The following is a 22,603-nucleotide window of genomic DNA, read 5'->3' as shown; positions in this document are numbered from 1 at the left end:
AAAGACCACACCACTCGTCAATTATTGGGACCTGTCAACCGAAGAGACGGTGTATTATTATTATTATTATTAATGCCCCTTCAGTCGATTCATTCATGAAAAGACTGGAAACTCTCAAAAGCTTACTAGAAAGTGACCAACACAAGCCGTAAATCTTCTGTTCATACTACACAAATCTGAAATCTAATGTCTGGAATTGTACTTTGAGTCTTGTCACCTTGGCGCGGGTTTTACATATTGGCTTCTAGCGTCATGTGTTTTAATGATGCTTGTAAATATGAATGAGGAGTTTGGGGATACTATAATAAGTTCGGATCAGTTGCTTTCTATAGGGCTTGGCGGACTTCGTAATTCAGGCAACACTTGTTACATGAATGCCGCTTTACAAGCCTTATCAAATTGGTAACTCCCAATCATCCTTTTTACAGTTTTGCAGTCCGCATTTAACAGAATTCTTCCTCGAGTGCCATAACATCCTTGATCCGACTCGAAGACTTGTGTTGTTCAATCATTATTGCACTCTACTTTCTGAATTTTGGGGGAATGAAAGGTAATTAGATTTAATGTTTGAACAAAATACATGTCCGTCAGACCTCGGTAGCGTAGCTTTTGCAAAATTGTGTGTATTTTTGCCATGATTCTCATTTCATTGTTATTGTATCTGATTCCAGAAGTATGGTGTCACAGTTCTCCCTTGACATACTTGAAAACGCAAGTTAGAATCCTACATGTAGTGCAAATGCTTTCCTTTTTGATTTTGCAATAGTCGCAAATGTAGACTGGGGTTTACTTAGAAATTTAGAGCGAGGCTGACACTAGTTGTTTCGCAATGTGGCCTGACACTTTGTCCTTGGCAATGCGTCATCAACACAATAAAGAGGAATGATAGTAAGAAAGGAGGTGAAATAATAATCTTTTCATTGGCAATATGAAATCAAGGATTCAGAGCATATTTCGAATGAAAATAAAGCGAGAAAACAACCGACTTGATGTTTATAGAGATAAGTAAACTTATTTGACTTTCCCACTCATGATACCAACTACTAATTCAGATTAACGTGTGGACTTTAACCAGGGACTTTTCGTTTTGTCACCATGTCTTCTGGCACTCCGAATCTTTACACAAAACCCCATTCAGTTACTTTGTTGGTTGCCATGATACTGTTATTCCAAACAGGCGACGTAGTGATGTGACTCAGTTGTTTCTAAGTTTAAATGTCAGGTTCTCAGTCATGCTTCGTATGATGGTCAGTAGTAATATATAAATGCTCAATCTGGGTCCTGGTTAACTGAACTTTAAGTTCAATACTCCACTGTGAAGTAATATTACTACTAAGTCTCATATGATGATAGAGTTCCCGAAATTAAGCCTAACGGTCAGGTCATATTGATTGGTGACCAAATGGCATCTAGCTAATTTCCTGCAATCTGTGGTTTCTCACTACGTATTTTTGTGTTTATATTCTGAGCATAAGCACGTTACTTCATATGACAAACTTATTCATCTGGCTAGCAGTCTTCTCTTTGATTTCTAATCTTTCGAGATTTTAAGTTAATAATAAGGTTTAGTAAACAGCCATCACTCGGCTATTTTATATCATTACAGTCATCTATCAACTAGTTATCTCACCTATCTTGATACCAGTCATATCCTACGTAGGACCTAAGACAAATTTTCATCGATTCAGGTTAAAAACTGGACTATCATCCTTTAAGACTTGCATTATCAATTCATTTAATCTTGGTGCTTTCCGTGGTTTCAAACTAGCTGCATTTTTAAATTCTCTAGTGTTCATGTAGTTAATAAAGCTTGTTCTATGTAAATCGTCTTTAGAACAACAAAAGCTTCTACATATTTTTGGAAGCACAGTTTCAGAAAGTAAGGAATAATGTTTAGTAAATCCGATACGTCAAAACTTAATATACATGCGGAAAAATATGAATCTACAGAAAAACGTTGATAGTGTAGATATTAAGGAGTAAGAAATTCGATCGCGAACGTGATAATCTCGAGTGTATTTAAAAATTTGAAACATTTTTATTTCCTGGTTCCTTACTCTAAAAAATGTTTTTGGAAGGATGATAAACTAGATAAGCTAGTCGTAGTTTTTTAACCTAGGAGCTTAACCGTTTAGTCTAAGGGACTGCTGTTTGATTGATCACTTTGTAAGTAGTATTTAATGTATTATTTAATGCTCTATGATTCTCAGGCTATAACGTCGTTGGGATTTAAGGTTTGTAATTTGTAGTGCCGATCTTTTTTGACCTCTTGTTGTAAAAAGTCAGCATCCTTAGTAGTGTATCAATTCTTATCATTTTTAACTATGCTTAATCTTTATCTATACTTCTCGCTATGATTCTCACTTTTTTGAACTCTGCTGAGTAGTTTTAAACTAGGATAAAGTTATCTGATGACTCATTGTTTTTTAAGGTTGTGTAGATGAAATCAGTGTTCGGTGTAAACTATCCTCAAACTGAACATTCACCACAAACTTATCTTAGTAACAATAATCCTAATGAATTATTTCCAAAACAATTTCTGGAATTCTAGTAGGACTTAGTAACCTGTAGAGTACAACTAGGTTGTCTGAAAAAAAGGGAGAACTCTGAAATTTCCAGTTTTAACGTTCATAATTTTTCTGTGACCACTTGTTTTTCTCGACCTATATATCTTATACCTAGTTTCCCAATATAATTGGTACTACTTTTACTACAGCTCCTTTAATTTTTGCGTATTAATATTGGATCAATTCACTTTTATGCCTGGAAATTAACGGCAAAATCCCTAATAAATTTACAGAATTATGTTTTATACGTGGTCATCGTAATATATCATTCTGAATCCGTTTAACAATTTTGAGGATTTTGTTTTGATTTTTGCTGTGAGAATGCAATTCATGGATTCTAAATGTTGGTACTCGTAACTTTACTGAAGTAAAATTGTGGTTAATCCTTTTTTCTTAAACAACAGATAACAGTTTACATAAACCTCTTCTGATTGATTTTCTCCTTTGATTTCAATTTATTTGAATCTTGTATTTAGTACCATGTAATTTGTACTGTATATCTGCTTTTCTATTACCTTTTCTCACTTAGACCACGCTGTTTCAACGCAAATGCAATTTTAGATACTTTCTGCATTGTGCACCCAATGTTCAGAGGTTATGCACAACAAGATGCCCAAGAATTTCTGAGACTATTTTTAGTCCAGCTGCACGAGGAACTGAAACACTCAAGGCTTTCAAACCCAGACAAAAAAGGTACTATCAGATCAAAGAAATAGATTGCAACTAGTGTTTTTGCTTGTCATTAATAGTAGGTCAGAATATGTGAATTTTACTCTATTAGCTAAATATTGGCAGCAGTTTACACTGCTATGTGCTTGCTCTATTTGTAAGTAGTTCAGCGTCATTTTCTAAGTTTTATTCTGTCCACTGGCTTAATCTGACAACTATAGTCTGTCTGATGTCCTCATAAGAATGATAGTATTAGGTCTTCACTACGCATTCAAAACTCCATTTCGACCTGAGGAGCTGATTATCATTCGGTGCATTTACACCACTTTTAATTCAAATCCTAAGAAAGAAACTTAAACAAGGTGACTAAATTGTAGAGGGTATCAGTTTGCCAGAATAATTATACCTGTATTAACAGGCTAAAACTACATTAATGTCTTATTAAGCTAAACACAAGCTCATTCGGAAGACCATTATTAGCATTAAAAAGGGCTGCGACAAAGTCACACATGTTTTGAATAATTTGTTAGTTTATCCTTCTTTCTGTGGAAAAAAGACAACTATAGACAAAAATATGTGTTCAGTTTCACTAATAGTGGTTGAATTATATCAGATATTAAGTCACACAGTGTTACTTTGTATCACTACCAAAAGGTCATAATTACTGCATACAAACTGGCTAATCAGACCTTAAGTATAGGAACATTAATTTTCAATACTTTATGTATTCATTTAAACACAAGTTTTGGTACAAAGGAGCACCAAAATGTTTATGCATTACACATTTTATTTATTTATTTAAACATAAATATTGGTACAAGGGGGCACCAAATATATATGCGCCACACAAAACAATGAGGATGGGAAGAAAAAAGGGTTAAGATGCATATATATATATATAATAAGAGTAATGATGGGGGAAACTGAAATGTACTTCAATCTTCTCACCACCCAAGGTGAGTACAGGATTAGAATCCTGCCAGTCTTGTAAGAGTACTTTCCACTTTGAAGGTGCAAAACACTATCTAACCCCACTGCTTGAATGGAACAATGGAGAAAGGTGGTTGTATGCCCTCACTCTGCCCGAGGTGTTCGTATACAGGGCCTTTAAGATGTTAATAAACTTCTCAGGCACACCCTTCTTCAATAGACAATCCCAGAGAACAGTCCTGTCCAACGAATCGAAGGCAGTCCTGATATCAAGAAACACTACGATTGTTGGCCTGCGATAAGTATGACGGTGTTCTAACATTTGGCGGATGGTGAAGATATGATCAATACATCCTCGATCAGAACGAAAACCAGCCTGCTCCTCGCGAGTCAATCTCGGGTTTTAAACAATCTACGAAGTATGGCAGAAGCCAACAGTTTGGACGCAATCGGAAGTAGGCTTATCCCTCGATAGTTGTTACAGAAACAACGTGAACCCATTTTAAAGATAGGGACAACTATCTGCTCATCCCATGATGTTGGAACACTCTCTAGCTCCCAAACTTTTGTAGACAACGCAGTCAATTCCTTAGCCAGAAAGTCACCACCATCTTTAAAAAGAGCCGGAGGTAAATCATCTGGGCCCGGTGATTTGTAGCCTTTCAAGAGTTGGGGTTCCTTGTGGACTTCCGCCTCATTTGGTGGATCAGTCTTCACCGGCCATGGAGAGCAGGACAATATGGTCGATGTTTTCGAAGCAGCAGGCCAGTTGAACTGCCCTTCAAAGAATTCCACACATCGTCCAAGACGTCGAGAGATGTTAGTGATTGGCATCCCGTCATCCTCGTAGATTGTTTCACTCACACCAGACTTCTTGCTGCCAGTGGCTCGGATGAGTTGGAAGAGCTTCCGGCAGTTACCAGATGCAGCTGCTGCTTCCAGCTCATTAGCACGCTCCGACCACCAGGCTTTTCAGTCCTTACGCAAGCTTTGCGCAATTTCATTACACAACAATCTTCGTTTATGGTCAAAGTCGTGGTCATCCGGAGTAGATCGACGGGCTTCGATCAGTTGTAAGGAGCCAGAAGAAACCCAGTGCTTATAAGCGGGACGTTTCGCGAAGCCGCAAGCGACTTTACTCGCCATTTTCATGGCGTCATGAAGTTGCAGCCAATACTCATCTATACTTTTCGGTGGTATGGTGGCTAGCCTACAATCTAGCTCGGTTCGATACTTACTTGCAACAGAAGTTGCAACCGATTTACTGACATCAATCCGTTGATGACGATCAATCCTTCGGCCACTGAAAAGTAAGGTGAGATTGGCGCAGACCACGGCATGATCAGAGTCCAGATAGGTACTCTAAAAGGGGCGGTAGTCTTGTACACAACCACGCCAGTGGTAGCTGATCGCGATGTGATCAATCTGAGTCCAGGCTTGAGATGCAGAGGTAGGATGCCAGGTGGCACATCGGCGATGAATGTGCCGAAAATTAATGCTAACCAGGAACAGGTTGTGGTCTGTGCACAGTTGCAGTAGACGGTCCCCGTTACCTGACCTGCGACCAACATTCCCCATCGGCCACCTATATGACTCTTTCCTATGCCTAGACGCCCGACCTGAGCATTCAAGTCCCCGGCTAGTACTACAATGTCTGTCGAGCGCACTTTCTGGAGAACAGTTAACTGGTAGTCGAATTCGTCCTTGATTGCATCCAGGCTGCAATTTGTCGGAGATGACAAAAAGACATTTTTTCTCACATCGATTTCTTCTTACTTTGATGAAGCTTTCTAATCTAACAGCACATAACCATAATGAGGATCCAATCGATTAGTGCTGCCTCAGTTCTAGCGCTTAGTGCGACATCAACGCCAGCAAGACCAGACGAAGATGCCACAGGGTCCCCGGATAAACGCACGTCAAATAAGTCTTTCGAAGCGACAGATGGAGAGCGAATTTGTAGTACTTCACTAGAGTCTTGAATACGGGTCTCGGATGGACAACAAACGTCAACATTAAGACTTTCCAAAGACATAATCAGCCCTATCTGTTGTCCGATCTGCATTAGTGTGCGAACGTTGAAGGAAGCCAGTTTGAACGGCGTACATGGTTTCAGGAAAACTGGTTCAGTATTCGTATTCGGTAAAAGGATTCACTTTCGACCAGACAGTGACTGGTGATCGTTTAGATAGAACAGAGTTTCCACCATGGGCGAGCTGCTGCAAAAGTTGTAAAGTAAGGATACACAAATTAAGAATAAAAGGGAGTGAATAAGCGACGTGTTAAATGATAATAATAGTGTAAATTGTCTGACTTCTAGTAGGAGCGAGAATAGTATTGTCAGTAAAAACGCGTCATTTCATCTATTTTTGCGAGGGCTGTGATAATGCCCGGGTGCCCAGACCGAAGCAGGTGGTTTTCTTAGAGGACTACACCCCGAGGCTTTGATCTAAAGGTCTAACCCACAAGGCAGTGGAGCATCGTGAGGAGATGCAGTCCCATGGTAGCCGGTGACCAACGATTGGTTCATACGCCATTTGTTCCTTCAGGATACTGGAGCCCATGTGCACCATTGGTTTGGAATGAGGGATTTCCAACTCCGCCAGGTGGACTTTCCGTGTCCACCAACCCGGACATTCGGTTTTCGTCCTCTCGATTTCGTAAACAACAGTAATGCCACTGTGAGAAGGCAGTGAGTAGGACTTCCCTATCAGAGGCTATATACGCGTGGTCGTGTGAGAGCATTTGGAGAGGGAGAGCGTACTCTCCCCACTCTCGGCCGTACCAGGGCACTTGGGGGCGTTACACAGTAAAAAATGAGTGTTCGGAAAGATGGAGAAGGGGAGATGATTATAACAAAAGTAATGAGTGAAAATGTATGACACTTAGAAAAATAATAGATGAAGCAATCCAGTTAACAAAAATAGGACCGGAAATATTTATTTCACTTAAAAAATCCATCTTACTTGAAGAGACTCACAAAAGATAAAGGGACAGTGACTGACTTCTATTCTGAGCTGTTTGTTATTGTCTCAAGCCAGTGTTGCCCCGACCGTTGCTGCTACCTTGACGTGGTGGTCGGGCTTGCCTATCGTGATGATCCAATCGAGCTATGCTGGCTGGAACAATCGTTCCTCAAGGTCCTACCATGCCAGACAGGTCGGTTGAAGAGCGGTGAGACTAAAAGCAGCAATCCCAAGGTCCGAAGGCGAAGTCGTACTGCTGACTGTACAGAGGTGTGAAAGCAGTAAGGTGTTTCCTTCAGACAACCAGCATGACAGCGATGCTGCCTTCCCACAAGGAGGGGTGGGGTTAGAAAAGGTCGACCCTAAAAATGCACACCTCGCCTTATCCCACGGATTTCCGTCTCCGGCGGTAAGGACTTTTGAAGAACGGAGCTAACACGTCAAAAATCCCCCACAAAAAGGTCGTGCGTGACCGGCCTCAAGCAGATGTCCCTTGGGCACTGCGGTCACGCTCCCAGGTCGTTAAGACCAACACTAATCCAACTTCTTTTTCAGGTCCCTCAAGAAATACCCTTCCACGGTGTGGGCAGCCGGGAAGTGATACTAGCCCTCATACCCTTAACTGCACACAAGACCAAGTTGGTCGCTTTCAAATCCTTCCTACACCTAATAACTCTGTTATCTCCTCGACTAACCCTTCCCACGTCCTTTTATCGCGTCGCACCGCTAGGGCAAACGATTCGAGTACACAGAACGTTATTCCTGGTCTCTTGAAACCACGCTCTAAACTACATATAGGAACTTTTAATGTCCGAACATTGTGCCAAATAGGACAACAGGCTTCCTTAGCTAGAACTCTAGAATCTTACACCATCGATGTGTGCTGCGTCTCCGAAACGCGCATACAAGATCCGAGTAGTGTCATTCATTTGACCGCACCTAATCAAAATAAAGTTTCATCTCGATACACGCTCCGTGTATCTGGAAGCCCTGACGCTGCTTCCCGTGGCCTCGCTGGAGTAGGTATAGCATTAAGTCCTAGGGCAGAACTAGCTCTTTTAGACTGGATCCCAGTAGACAGTCGTCTATGCGCTGTTCGACTAAACGGATCAGTAAGGACTCGGAAAGATAGGGAAATTCGTCGTTGCCTCTTCGTCGTCTCTGCCTACTCTCCCACTGACTGCAGCTCAGACGATATAAAAGATGAGTTCTACAGGAAACTTTCTGACCTTCTCCGAGAAGCTAGGCGTTCTGATGTAGTAATAGTAGCAGGTGACCTTAATGCTCAAGTAGGTAAACTAAGTGAAAGGGAAGGACACCTGGGTGGATCTTATGGTGTCATGGCGAAAAGAACAGATAATGGCGACCGTCTGTTGCAGCTATGCTCAGATAACCGCCTATTTCTTGCAAATACTAACTTTAAGCATAAGGAAAAACATCTTTTGACCTGGCGACCCCCGAATTCGTCCCAACGTTGGACCCAATTAGATCACATCGCTATCAGCCACCGATGGAGGGGCTCGATAGAAGACTGTCGCTCATTCTGGGGCACATGCTTAGATTCAGATCATGCTCTAGTGCGAGCACGTATTTGTCTGCGTCTTACTGGACGTAGGAAAGACACTGCAGGGAAGCCTCTAAGGGTTCTACTTAATGGTAGGCAAGCTAAGAATATATTTCAGGAACAACTAGAAAAACAGTTAGGCAGCCATGTAAGTTGTGTCCACCCCGAGGCAGCGTGGAATGACATCCGAAAAGCTGTGGAATCAGCAGTGATATCCGCTAATAAGGTAAACCATAACGTTAGGAAGAAACAATGGATCTCGGCAGCATCTACCGCACTGATAGATGCTCGTAAACTCATCCCACCTGGCTCTGAGCATAACGAAGAGCGGAGTCAACTTAAGCGCAGGCTTATAAGAAGTCTACGTAATGATCGTGAACAGTGGTGGGTAGCGAAAGCAAGAGAGATGGAAAAGGCAGCGGCAATAGGTAACAGTAGGCAGCTATTCAGACTCGTTAAAGAAACCGGTATTAGGAACCCGAATATCAGTGAAACCATCTCAGATAAAGATGGGCATATAATTCATTCTCAATCCAGGAGGTTGGATCGATGGGCAGAACACTTTAGGGATCAGTTCAACTGGCCTTCAGCCACACTTCAATTACCCACGATCCCCAGTCGTCCTGAATGGCAAATTGATGTAAGTCCTCCAACCCTCTGTGAGGTTGAAAAAGCTATAGGAAATCTGAAGCGAGGGAGAGCAGCAGGCCCTGACAGGTTGACCCCTGAGATTTTTAAGGATGGTGGTCCAGTACTAGCAGTGAGATTGACTGAGGTCTTAGGTCGAATCTGGGAACTGGACGTAATTCCATCTGACTGGTCCCAATCACTGATTGTGCCAGTTTATAAGAAAGGACAAAAGTCCTCTTGTGACAATCACAGAGGGATCAGTTTGACTAATATAGTGTCTAAAATATTAGCTTCAATAATACTAGGTCGCCTAACCAAAGCTCGTGAAGAGCAGACTAGAGAAAACCAAGCTGGTTTTCGACCTGGACGTGGTTGCATAGACCAGATATTCACCCTACGTCAGGTCCTAGAACATAGACACAAATTCAGACGTCCCACAATAGTAGTATTTCTTGACCTTAAGGCGGCATTTGACTCTGTTGATCGTGAGGTTCTATGGCAATGTTTGTCACTGAAAGGAGTACCAAAGAAGTACATTAACCTCATAAAGGCTCTCTACTCGAGCACAACTGGTCGAGTTAGAGCCTATGGCGAACTGTCATCAGAACTGATTACCACAAGTGGCGTTCGTCAGGGCTGTCCACTCTCCCCATTCTTGTTTAACTTTGTCATTGACTTACTTTTAGAGATAGCACTTTCATCAGCTAAACCTCCAGGAGTTGAACTTTTACCAGGAGACTCACTTGTCGACTTAGAATACGCCGACGACATAGTTTTACTCGGTGAAGACGCTGACAACATGCAGAGTCTTCTGACCACTATAAGCAACTATGCAGGCATGTTCGGAATGCGATTCTCTCCCTCGAAGTGCAAAATGTTACTTCAGAATTGGGTTGCATCGACACCTGAACTAATGATAGGGAGTGAAGTAGTTGAGCGTGTAGACCACTTCACTTATCTTGGAAGTCTCATCAGCCCTTGTGGTCTGGTATGTGACGAAATCTCGGCACGGATACAGAAGGCTCGTCTAGCTTTCGCCAACTTGCGTCATTTATGGCGTAGGCGAGATATCCGTCTAGCAACCAAAGGACGGGTTTACTGTGCAGCAGTTCGCTCCGTCCTACTCTATGGCAGTGAAACATGGCCAATAAGAGTAGAGGATATTCGTAGGCTACTAGTGTTCGATCATAGGTGTCTTCGAAGCATTGCTCGTATATCCTGGGACCACCGGGTAAGTAATGCAGTTGTTAGGAAACGAGTACTAGGTAGGGATGGCAAATCGATTGATGAAGTAGTGAAACTTCATCAGTTGAGATGGCTGGGACATGTGTTACGTATGCCCGACCACCGACTGCCCCGACGTGCAATGTTTCATGGTGTAGGAGTAGGTTGGAAGAAAGCTAGGGGTGGCCAGACCAAAACGTGGCACAAATCAATGAAGTCACTGACAAGTGGACTGGGCCATGTTGGTAGGTGTAGACTACCTGGTTGGGATTCGCGAGATGACAGCAACCGATGGTTAGAGACCTTGAATGACATGGCTCAAAATCGTTTGCAATGGCGAAGGTGCATCCACTCTTTGTGTTCTCCCAAGTTCTAATCTTCTAAATTCCTCATGTCTTTATCTTTTTCTCTTTCCAAATTTATTTCACTGTACTATACTCCTTCAATAATTTCTTGAAACCCCTAATCTTTTGGATTTCTGATTATACTCCTACTACTTCTACCACTATGGGATTTGAATCGACAACTGCATCTCTGTGCTAATGTGGTATGGCAACTCGAACTGATGTACGTACGTACGAAGTTCTACGTTGTGACTGACTGACTGACTGACAAGCCAGTGTTGGACCATCTCTAGGATCTCAACCAGGGAGTTGTGAAAAACTGACAAATGCCAGGTGTGTCCAGCTTTTTTCCATACTATGACACCATGTCATGGACTGGCTATCTCTCCGCTTTTTCCAATCGGCCCTATCGTCAACAAATAATGGATTCGCTTGGACGACATTCGTAGCACATGCTCTAGATGGTGACAACTGAATTACCGTCATCATATACATTGCTAGACATCTACATCGCAAAAATGTTGTCACTGGATGTCAGCAATCCTTCGGGGACAATGATGACCGAACACAGAGTTGCCTAACATCCTCAACTTCGTAAGGCCAGGTTTCACAAGGATAAAGCAAAACTGCTTTCACCGACGCCATTGTCAATCTGACGCTTTACACAGGCCCCAAAGATGACCTAGATTGGCATAAGCTTCTCTGGTTTCTACTGTACGTAAATTTATCTCATCAGTGACACTACCACTAGCACTTGTATAGCTATCTAAATACACGGACTTTTCTATTACTTCTAACGGTTCTCTTTATATTTTATATAGGCATCAAGCAAACAACTACTACTGGTTCATCGGACAACAGTAACAATAGTATAATTACCGATGTCTTTCAGGGCAGATTAATTAGCTCTGTCCGTTGCCTGTCATGCAGTCGGGTTAGTCATTTATTCGTTGTTACAAAAATCTTGAAAACATATTTCCTTTCATTCCCAGTTATTATATTTAGTTTGCTAATGTCTCAAATGATCATACGAAATTTAGAATTACTAAAGTTTATGTCTGTGATGTCTAAATAAATCTAGACACATCTAGAAAACTCTCTCGGCTTTCGCCAATTTGGGATGGGTGAGATGTCCGTCTGCCAATCAAAAGGGAAGTATACAGCACAACAATTCGTTTCGTATTACTATGTGTTCTTGACACATGTTTCATGGAAGTAGAAGAGATACATAGACTTCAAGTGTCGTTGAAGCATTGCTCGGGTTTCGTCGAACGACCAAGTAAGCAATACTATGGTTAGGCATTAGAGTACTAGGCGAATATGACAAATCGGTTGATGAGGTTGTGGGTCATGCATTTCGTATGGATAACTACCCCTCACCTCTATGAACTGTGTTAGTTAATGTAGAAACGTGTTGAAAGAAATCCAGTGGTGACCATACCAAAACCTAGGAGCAGTTCATGAAGTCTCTGACTATTCGTATAACCCATGTTTGTGGATGCAGACCAACTAATTAGGATCCACATGTTCACCGTGTTTAGTGGTTACAGATGTTGGGTGAGATGTCTTAAAATAAGTCACAATGGCACAGGTGCTTTCACTCTTTGTCCTTCTACAGTTCTTGAGTCTTCCCTCATAAATACCTTTTCGGACCATATTTTTAAGGTTTAGTCCTCATTGTTATCATTGGTACTGTACTTTTTCTACTCCTTTATTGTTCATCCTTTTAATTTTATCTCTGCATTAATGTGGTATATTGACTTGGGCTAAGGTATATTGTTGTCGGGTTCTACATTAATTGTAACTGATTGTGACCAATGAAAGTTGCTGTCTTTTGAAAATTATATTCAAATCCTTCAACTTGCGAAATGAATTTTTGTTTATTCAATGTGAAAAGTTGTTTAATTTTGAAGATAATTTTTGTTTTGGACCAAAAATAGTTTGGTGTTGTAAATGTCACTACTAAAAGACCCCATACTAATTAGAAATAACTGTTCAGTCCTTTGTTGTCTGCTGTTCAATACGATCTTTTAAGTTAATCTGGAAGACCAAGGAAGCCCGTTATGTCATAAAAGAAATGAAGTCAGTCTAACTAAAAAAGATTGTGATATGTGGGCGAGAATGACAATGATTGGTTGTCTTGATGAGTCAGACATTAGATAGGATGACAGGTGTTTATGTGTTATATATATTCCCCTACCCTTATTATGTATTGACTGTTCTCTGTGTCGGATTTTGGGTGTGTGGAAATATATTGACGTTATAGTCAGACTAATCTCGTGTTCTTGATCTGAGTTGTGTTGAAGTCCTGTAGAATAGACACTGGGTGGGGATTTAGTGTAGATATTCGTCTAAGGTAAATTAACGTCCCACATACGTGTAAAAAGTGAAAGGACTGTTATAACCAGAACCCTAGCGTCATAACAAGTATCTTCCTGTTTATAACAGATTGTTTGTCATGATATCAATTAATAAAGCTATACAGTCACATTGATTGATTATTTGACATGAATAGTAATCTACATAATTATCGCATCATTAATAAGTCAGCTTACGATTCATCAGAAGAAAGTAGAAGCGAATTTAGAAAAATAAAAGAATGAGGGACGAAGTACGTTATTTTTGAACAGAGTTTAGGCCTAGTTTGGTGGATTGCTGACGTCTCCACTCTGTAGAAGTTTCGGATTCATATGCTGACCCTAAATCGATTCTTTTAACTTAGTAGATAATTTTGAACAGTATTTGCAATAAAGCTACGTAGTTAGAGTTGAAAAAGTGTTAGTTGATTCACATTCCCTTCTGACTACTAAACGTAGCATGTTTTTTATACCCACATCTTTGGTAATTACATGACTTCAGGATATAAGCTCAGTTGAATGAAAATTAGCTTGCAATTAACTTTAACTTTTATCATTTAATCTTATTACATTAACAATTCAACCAGTACCATTATGAATAGTTATGCTTAGTTAGTATTAAGTCCTAGGAAGGTTCTTAGTACTTTCAAGAAACAGCTGTTTTATGTTCTTTATATTATAAACGATTCCCTCTAATTACGTTTCTATATCTTTTCCTTTGGTTAACTCAACACCGAATTTTACATTCCTTTTTTTTGAATTCACAGTACACAAATATTCATGGTAATAGGTACTTTGTCGTCCAGTTTATAAAGTGTGATTCACATAGTTTGGCAAAGGCTATGAATGTAGATTTTATTCAAAATCAATCTCATTGAAGCTCATTAATTTACACATGTCCTTGCTGATTTAAACTTTGTTGAAATGTATTAATGGAATATATATTGTTTGTTTTTTCTAGTATCATACATATTAACAGAATAGAAAGAAATCTGAGACGTGTTCATTTAGAATATGTAAACATTTGTAAATTTTTCTTAGTCCCCAAAGAATTTTGTACAGCAATTTCAATTTACCACGATGTGGATGTAGAGTGTCCACCTAGGGGAGTTGGGAAACCCTGATTCCAAACCAATGGTGCGCATGGGCTCCAGTATCCTGAAGGAACAAATGGCGTATGAACCAATCATTGGTTACCGGCTACCATGGGACTGCATCGCCTTACGATGCTCCATTGCCTTGTGGGTTAGACCTTTAGATCAAAGGCTCGGGGTGTAGTCCTCTAAGAAAACCACGTGCCTCAGTTTGGGCACCTGGGCAGTATCACAGCCCTCACACAAATGAAATGAGATTTGTGAGGCGCATATATATCTGGTGCCCCTTTGTACCAATATTTATGTGTTTAAATAAAATATAAAAAAATTTACCACGATAAATATAGCCCCCAAATGCCCTGGTACAGCCGAGAGTGGGGAGAGTCTGCTCTCCTTCTCGGAATGCTCTCATATGGCCAGCGAATATATAGCCTCTGACAGGGAAGTCCTACTCACTGCCTTCTCGTGGCACCAGTGTTGTTTACGAAATTGAGAGGACGAAAAGCGAATGTCCGGCGCTTTAACCGGGTTGGTGGACAAGGCGAGTCCACCTAGGGGAGTTGGAAAACCCTGATTCCAAACCAATGGTGCACATGGGCTCCAGTATCCTGAGGGAACAAATGGCGTACGAATCAATCGTTGATCACCGGCTACCATGGGAATGCATCTCCTCACGATGCTCCACTGCCTTGTGGATCAGATCTTTCGGTCAAAGGCTCCGGGTGTGGTCCCCTAAGAAAACCACCTGCTTCAGTTTGGGCACCTGGGTAGTATCACAGCCCTCAAGCAAATCGAATGAGATTTGTATGGCGCATATGTATCTGGTGCTTCCTTGTACCAATATTTATGTGTTTAAATAAATAAAATATAGCATACTTTAATTGTCGCTGGTGTTTACTAAATGCAATGTTTCGTCTGGAAAAATGAACAATTTCCGGTCGTTCTGTAATTCCTTTGTCTACTTTTCTCATGTCTAAAAAATTAGATATACGTGTTGATAAATAACCGATCACTGAGCAGTAATTTCTGTGTATGTCAAGTCTTTCTTAGTGAATTTGATCGACAAAATTCGGTCAACATTGAGAAGGATGTACATGGCATTGACGACTACTCAGTGATCAGTTAATGGAAAATATACCTCTGTCCTACAGGAGGTTAGTTGCGTCTCAAATAGCTTAGTGGTAATGTCTCTGATTTCACATTTGGGTGTCAGAATCGAATCGGTCAGAGAGTATCAGTTCTCTTGAGATTACAGGCACGCCCTGCTAATAGGTGCCAGATAGCACTAAATCTAGGTTCAGGGTTTTCTGTTGACTACATTTAATCAATTTACATGTGAAGATGTATGTCCCTGTGATGGATTCTGAAAGTCTTAGATTTTTTTTGACTTAGCTCCGAAAGATTCAAAAGATGTTTTACGAGTCTTCATTTTCTCCGTTCTCACAAATTTAGTTCATATATTTTATGCAACAGTGCTTCCATTTATTTGATGAAGTGTTTATTAATATCCACATTCAGTAAATTTCTAATGTTTTTGTATATATAATTATGTCATTATGATTATTACTTTTACTTCTATATAGCTATCCAATCGGGAGGAATCATTTATGGACTTGTCCCTTTCCCTTACCAAACCTACTGTACAAACGTATTCATCCTCTTCTGTTGATCAACCAACAAAATCCTCTTTGATGAATGGTTCAATAAGCACAGGTTCTTTATTGAAAAATGGTCCTATATATTTGAAAACATCAAGTGATTTACAACAGACGCAACCATCGAAGTCAACAAGTAGAAGGTATTCTACATCACGTGGATCAAAAATGAAATTATCTTCGTTATTCACGTTACCAACAATTGTTAGTCGTCTGGTAACGGGTATCCCTTGGTTATTGACTATGCTTTTAACCCTAACTCATATATTTCTAACCTATGTACAAAGCTTTTTGCCCTCGTAAGTTCTGGCGTAGATAATTTGTACTAGTTTAATTATATATATACGTTTAAATTACTGCATTTTCTATTGAAACAATAAGAGCAAGTTTTTGACAAATAGAAATAGATAAGTAAAGATAGTGGAAATGATAGTAAATCCAATGGGGAACGGAAAAAATCGACGAAAGAACTATGACCATAGTACGAAATTTTTGTTTTTATTTATATAGTCATCTCTTATGTACAACATGGGGTTCTGTCTGAGCAATCTAAACTTAGACATTGTTCTAAATTTTGTTTCACCAAACAATATTTACTTATTTATTAGTATGGAAATGAATGTTGTTTGATGATCAGTGTAGATAGTACAATCCAACTCACAAGTCAGTCATATGCAACATAGAATCTGGTATCGGTTCACATTGGCACAGCCGGATGAAATTGTCAGAGCAAATTTTAGATTACTAATGTTCATATCAAAGAAATGACAGCGAAAGGTACGATTTACGAAAAAAATGTGGATCAATAGAATAAAAATACTATATTACAATAATCATAGAACCTTGTGTGTATACATATTACCTGGAAATTCCCAATAATTTAACTCATAATTTCCGACCTAATGTTCCTGGTTTCGAGCCCCTTGTGCGTGGTCGTGAATGCATACCGTTGAAGAGTCCCATACCGAGACGAAACGGCCGTCCAGTGCTTCCAGGTTTTCAATGGTGGTCTAACGTTGACCAATTCATGATAGCAATTCAAACTCAGCAGTCTTCACAAAACACTACTCATAATTTCTCTATTTTTTCCTTTTGTTTTATATTTTTGTTTATATAACAGACCTAAACAATGGATAGATAAATGGTCCACTCTTACCCTTGAAGATTGCTTATCTCATTATTTTTCTGAAGCGGAATTAGTTGGTGAAAATGGGTATTTCTGTGGAAGATGTAATCGGTAAGTTTTGTGCTGGCGTTTCGCTTTTTATTTGGACGTTTACATTTGCATTCCTTAAAGAGAGAAAGAGAGTTAAGTTGTGAACTGGACTACTCAGCAATTCGAAAATGTTACGCGAATTCCAACGGTAGCTCAAGAATGGTAAAGATCAGCCATATACACTGCCAGAAATTTATTATTTTTTAAACTCAACAGTCCATTTGCTGGTTGCATAATCTCGCTTCTGTAACACCCTGTCTAATCACTAGTTCTTCTGATTATTAATTGACTGGACAAGAGAGTGTGCTGATACAAACACAAAAAACAAATGTTATCTCTATAATATAAATGATGCGAAATGAAGTTGGTCGATATTTCTTGTCCCGTCATTTGTAAACCAAATATATTTTCTATTAATCAAACATGAAAGTTTTCTGTCTCAGTTCACTAGAAAGAACTGAACTCTCATCAATCAGCTACAATCAAAGTAAGATCTGGAGCAAATAATGTAAGAGACCCACTTACCACGCCACATTGGCAAACTGAGGGGAAATAAACTTGGTGGTCTGCTTCGGTTTGGGCTCCCAGGCAGTATCCCAACCTTCACACAAATCTAATGACGAAGTGTGGCGCTTATATATGCTTGGTGCCTCCATGTACCAATGTCTATGTGCTTAAATAAATAAACTTAGTGAGTAGTGAAGAAGTTAAAATAACAGTAGTGTCAAGGACTTAAAAAAATATTATGGATGTAGTAATTATGGTTCCAAAAAATTGTATTAGCTTAACAGAAAGTATGAAACACCATTGAAACTAAAGATTCAGAGAAAGACAACGAATGAAAGCGTATGCACCATTGCAACCTATTTCGAGCATTCTAAACACAAGGTCTTCAACCGTTGATCAGTGTTATCCCACAGACACTGACTACAAAGTGTACACCTAGTAACAGTTTAAATCGATAGTCTTGGTTCAACCGCCTGTAGCTTTATTCCCATCTCCTTTCATATTTGACTGGAAAGAGTCCTTTAAATTCCTAATAATTTTATATTGACAAGACTAGTTGTGCGTGTTTAACCCCTTCGCCCCGGGTTTTTTAATCTAAGGCGGATGACGTATAACTTTCGTTGTCTTTTTTAATTACTTTCACTTTTACGTCATTCAATCAGTTAATTATTGAGGTCGCAACAAATTTACCCTGTTCTTTTTTAAAACATTTCTTTACACAGACGGTGTAATGGTTTGAAGCAGTTCAGACTTGTCGCGTTGCCGGAAATCCTTACACTTCACTTGAAAAGATTCAGTAGTAATCATTTATATTCCTCGAAATTATCATCTCCAGTGAATTTCCCGTTGAAGAATTTAGATCTTTCACCATTCCTTCATCGTGATTGTAGAGATAAAGTAAGAATTATTTCCTATTTTTCCTCTCTATCTTTTTCTGATGTATATTTTCATGTCAATTCAAGGTGCTTGTTTTTAATAACGAATTGGTTACGTTTTTAATCAGTTGATGAAATAGGCCCCCAAATGCCCTGGTACGGCCGAGAGTGAAGAGGGGCCAACCTCCCTCTCGAAATGCTCTCACATGGCCACGCGTATATAGCCTCTGCCAGGGAAGTTCTACTCACCTTAGGTCAAAGGCTTGGGGTTTGGTCCCCTAAGAAAACCACCTGCTTCGGTCTGGGCACCTGGACAGTATCACAACCCTCACAAAATCAAATGAGATTTGTGTGGCGCATATGTATCCGGTGCCCCTTTGTACCAATATTTATGTGTTTAAATAAAATAAAAATGACGAAGTAGGTTTGTTTAATTTTCTAGGTCAAAGTTCTGTTCATGGGGAAACACCAGACTTTCTTCCATTAATAATCGTTGAAACAATTTTTTTCGACAAAATTAAGCTACATTGGTAAAAAGAAAAACTGTCCAAGTGTGTAGGTTTATACGTTAAATTATAATTATTGGAAAAAGTCATTCATTATTATACATGCTGAATAATTTTTCAAATTATTTCATTTTCGTTGAAATATGTTAGCGAAGCTTTGTACTTATCTACGAAACTAATTCACATATCTATAAAAAAATATTTAAAACGGAAGTATGAGGTTGTAACCGAATTCCTTTTATGGTATGTTAACATTAAACTGAGGGAATACTGCGGGCATTCAATGGCTGTTTCATCCTTGAATAGCATTTCTATCAGAATGTTTCTCGATAAAGTCTTTTTTTCATTACAGGATTCTATGAATTTTAACTCATCTGTTTTTGTTAATGTAGTATGAGAGTATGAGCCAATACACATCTGTGTCAGGTTCTGTGTAAATATATTATAATATCGTCCAATCATACAACTACCACAATTCATATATGATCACGTCATTATCAGCATTTTTAATTGTGTCGTTATTTGCTGTTTACCTCCGGATGTATATTACTTTTTCAGTGCATTCACGTGTGTGTTTCGAAAACATCTTGTTTCCCTAACGAACCATGATAAATAGTTGACAGACAGTAACGGGACTTAAGACCTTATCCAGCTATGTGTAGTGGTCATAGTTTCGGAATTTCATGCCACAGTTAAGATCTTAGCAAATTTTTATATCAACGAAGTTGAATTAGTGTAAAACCAAAGGTATTACCGTGGAAACGCATTTGGTTAGTTCTAAGTTACATCTAGACAAAGCTTTTATTTACCTGACTGTGATTAATTAGTTTTTAATCAATCGGCTTTCGTAAACGCTATTAAACAATTGGTTTTCTCAGTTGACCTTGTAGATAATAAGCGTTTTGCTTCAGTACACCATGTTCCACATGTAAACCTTCCACCAAATTTATATTTTGTTTACTCTTGGTATCGATTATGTCTAAGTTAAAGTGATCGTTAGAGAAAAGTGTGCTTGGTGTTGTTACATGACATGTGCATAGTGTTTGCATTCAACATAACTCCTTAATTGAACCGTGCTACCATTATGTATAAGACATTCCAATTGTGTTGTTACCTAGTTACAACCTTTCACATTACCTTTGAATGCATTAAATAAATGCCTTTTCATTGATATTTCTGTATTAGATTACAACTTATGATTTAATTGGTGTCATCTGTCACTATGGCGGTTGTGGTGGTGGTCATTACACTACATGTGCTTATAATCCCCCAACGGAACATTGGTATGAATTCAATGATGAACATGTACGAAAATTAGATGCTGAACAAATGGAATCATTGAAAAGTTCAGCATATATCCTGTTTTATCGGTAAGTGATATTATGCATTGATCTCTCTTTAAAAACCGTAATGTATTATAATTTAGTGTGTTGTAGTATATGATACATGTATACATTTTGCATAAACCTTATTTCCGTTTTCACCTTTTTTTTACCTAATTCTTTTTTAAAATGAGATGTCTTACATATAGTTTCATTATTTGCTTCTATTTAATTATTACTCGAGTTATTTCGTAGCGTTAATAATTTGATTGTCTTGGTAGTGATCAAATCACTTTAATTCCAGCTATCATTTCATCGGTCCGAACCTACTGTGGTATATAGTACAACTGGCCCTCGAACGAAATATCAGACTAATTTTCCAGATAGCGATTCCTGTACTTGGCTTTAAGGTGTACTGCAAATACGAGGGCTAGTAACACTACTCGATTGCTCATACTAAAGTAAGTGGGGCTGACTTTGAACCTGCAACTTAAGGGATAGAACTCGAATGTCTTAATCATTGAGCCATCGCTCTCAAATCTGAATAGACGGATCTGTGTCTTATTACTAAATTATCACTCCATCCATGTTAGCTTAAATGGACATAGTGGGGGGGAGCTGTATTTAAATAAGCATACGGTTATCATACCTAAACATAATATCAAACCATAATTAACTCAATTTTGTAACATTTATGTTATGTCCCGATAACATTAGTGAATGGTAACTTTGGAATCTATTTATGAAGCAATATTATGCATATATTTTTTATCGTATAATTGCTAAATGGCTAAACTATGCGTATTCATGTTCCCCTTATTATAAGCTTCATTTTGACCTATAGACTATTATTATACGATATACCATTCTTGAGTTATCCCTAGTCTATTAATTACTGCCTCCCACACTCACAGCCACATTTGGCTAAATCTTGTACACATGTTATTTTCTATTTTGTTGGTACGATGTGGTCAGTCTGTTTGGTATATAAACTCAGTATGTTTGAAATGTAAGGATTCATACCGCATTGACTGTTCTGGACTTAACTGACTGGGCTAGGCAGAAGCAGGATCGGTAGTACTCTATAGTGCTCGTACGGTTTTCGTGTACTGATCCAATCGATAATTCGCTGCTCTCTGATTGGCGGTTTTATCACGTCATACATTAACTGGGCATCCACTCGGCCACAAGGTATAACAATTTAACATTTAGTTGAATTGTTGCAAATAATTGTTTACACAAATTACTGGACAGTTCTTTTTACTTAGGATTGTGAACAATTTGTTTTTTAGTTTCTATGTAGCATCAATGGGTCTAATCTCTCTAGTTAGTGTTTTCTTTGTATTCGCCTTCAAATCACAATGATTATTACTTTGTTTTCGTGTACTTCGGTAAAGATTTGGCTACATTAACTAAGTGATAATATTCGGGTGTTTCTCTCTGTTTTTTTTCTTTATATAAACTTTACTAATTACAACATTGGTCGATCAATTATTCGTTGTTTTTAAGAAAAAAATATTTTGAAGATCGTTTTGTCTGTTGTTTCTGTTGTCTTCATCATCGCCATCACATTCTTACATCTATAAGTAGTATATTTTCATGCGCTTTTTGTTAGGGTTTACCTATATATATATATATATATCTTACTGTTGTTTGTTTATTAAAATATCAACCGTTGAATATGGTCACATAAGCAGACAGGATAAACAATACAAATCATATGACATAAAATGATGAAATGAGTTTCGTACAGTCGATTCTGAAATCGAATATATGGGAGAATAGGTTAATTACAGCGTTGGCTATGTATATGTTAGAGCGCTTAGATACCTAAGAGGAAATAATATTTTGAAAAATGAATTTGTAATACATTTCAATGAGTTTTTAGAATATTTTATGGGGTACATTTTTATTTTGTGTATTAATCATTATCCAGGAAGAGTTATTTTCACCTTTGTTGTTCGTCATCATAATTATATTGAGCCATTTTTAGCTTGTTGTTGTACTATTTTCGGATAAATTAAGAACAAAGAACGTAGCAAACGATAATTCATGAGCTTATTGTTTCATGGATTTTCACTTTGACCGCTTACCACCTCGAAACAGTTGTAATAATTATTTTAAATAATTGCGATCATGAGTCAATTGAAGCTAGACCACCATGGAAACCCTGGAAG

At 38.8% G+C, this 22,603-nt stretch overlaps 1 protein-coding gene across 1 annotated transcript in view; it reads left to right on the top strand.

Moving 5' to 3' along the window:
- Positions 1-265: 265 nt before the first annotated feature.
- The window catches only part of Smp_021300 (family C19 unassigned peptidase (C19 family)), a gene marked incomplete at both ends in the record, with an annotated part of 40,201 nt that continues 17,863 nt past the window's right edge, over positions 266-22,603 (top strand). The window contains 8 exons of the mRNA XM_018794607.1: positions 266-402; positions 437-550; positions 3,097-3,260; positions 11,716-11,828; positions 15,929-16,299; positions 17,121-17,237; positions 18,446-18,620; positions 20,290-20,474. Of these exons, the coding sequence (XP_018649002.1) occupies positions 266-402; positions 437-550; positions 3,097-3,260; positions 11,716-11,828; positions 15,929-16,299; positions 17,121-17,237; positions 18,446-18,620; positions 20,290-20,474 (1,376 nt within the window). The remainder of the gene's footprint in view (positions 403-436; positions 551-3,096; positions 3,261-11,715; positions 11,829-15,928; positions 16,300-17,120; positions 17,238-18,445; positions 18,621-20,289; positions 20,475-22,603) is intronic.

This window comes from Schistosoma mansoni, chromosome 1, assembly GCF_000237925.1.
Source record: "Schistosoma mansoni strain Puerto Rico chromosome 1, complete genome".
Taxonomy (NCBI): Eukaryota; Metazoa; Platyhelminthes; class Trematoda; order Strigeidida; family Schistosomatidae; genus Schistosoma; species Schistosoma mansoni.
The sequence above is the reverse complement of the archived record's forward strand: the minus strand, read 5'-3'. Positions and strand labels throughout refer to the sequence as shown.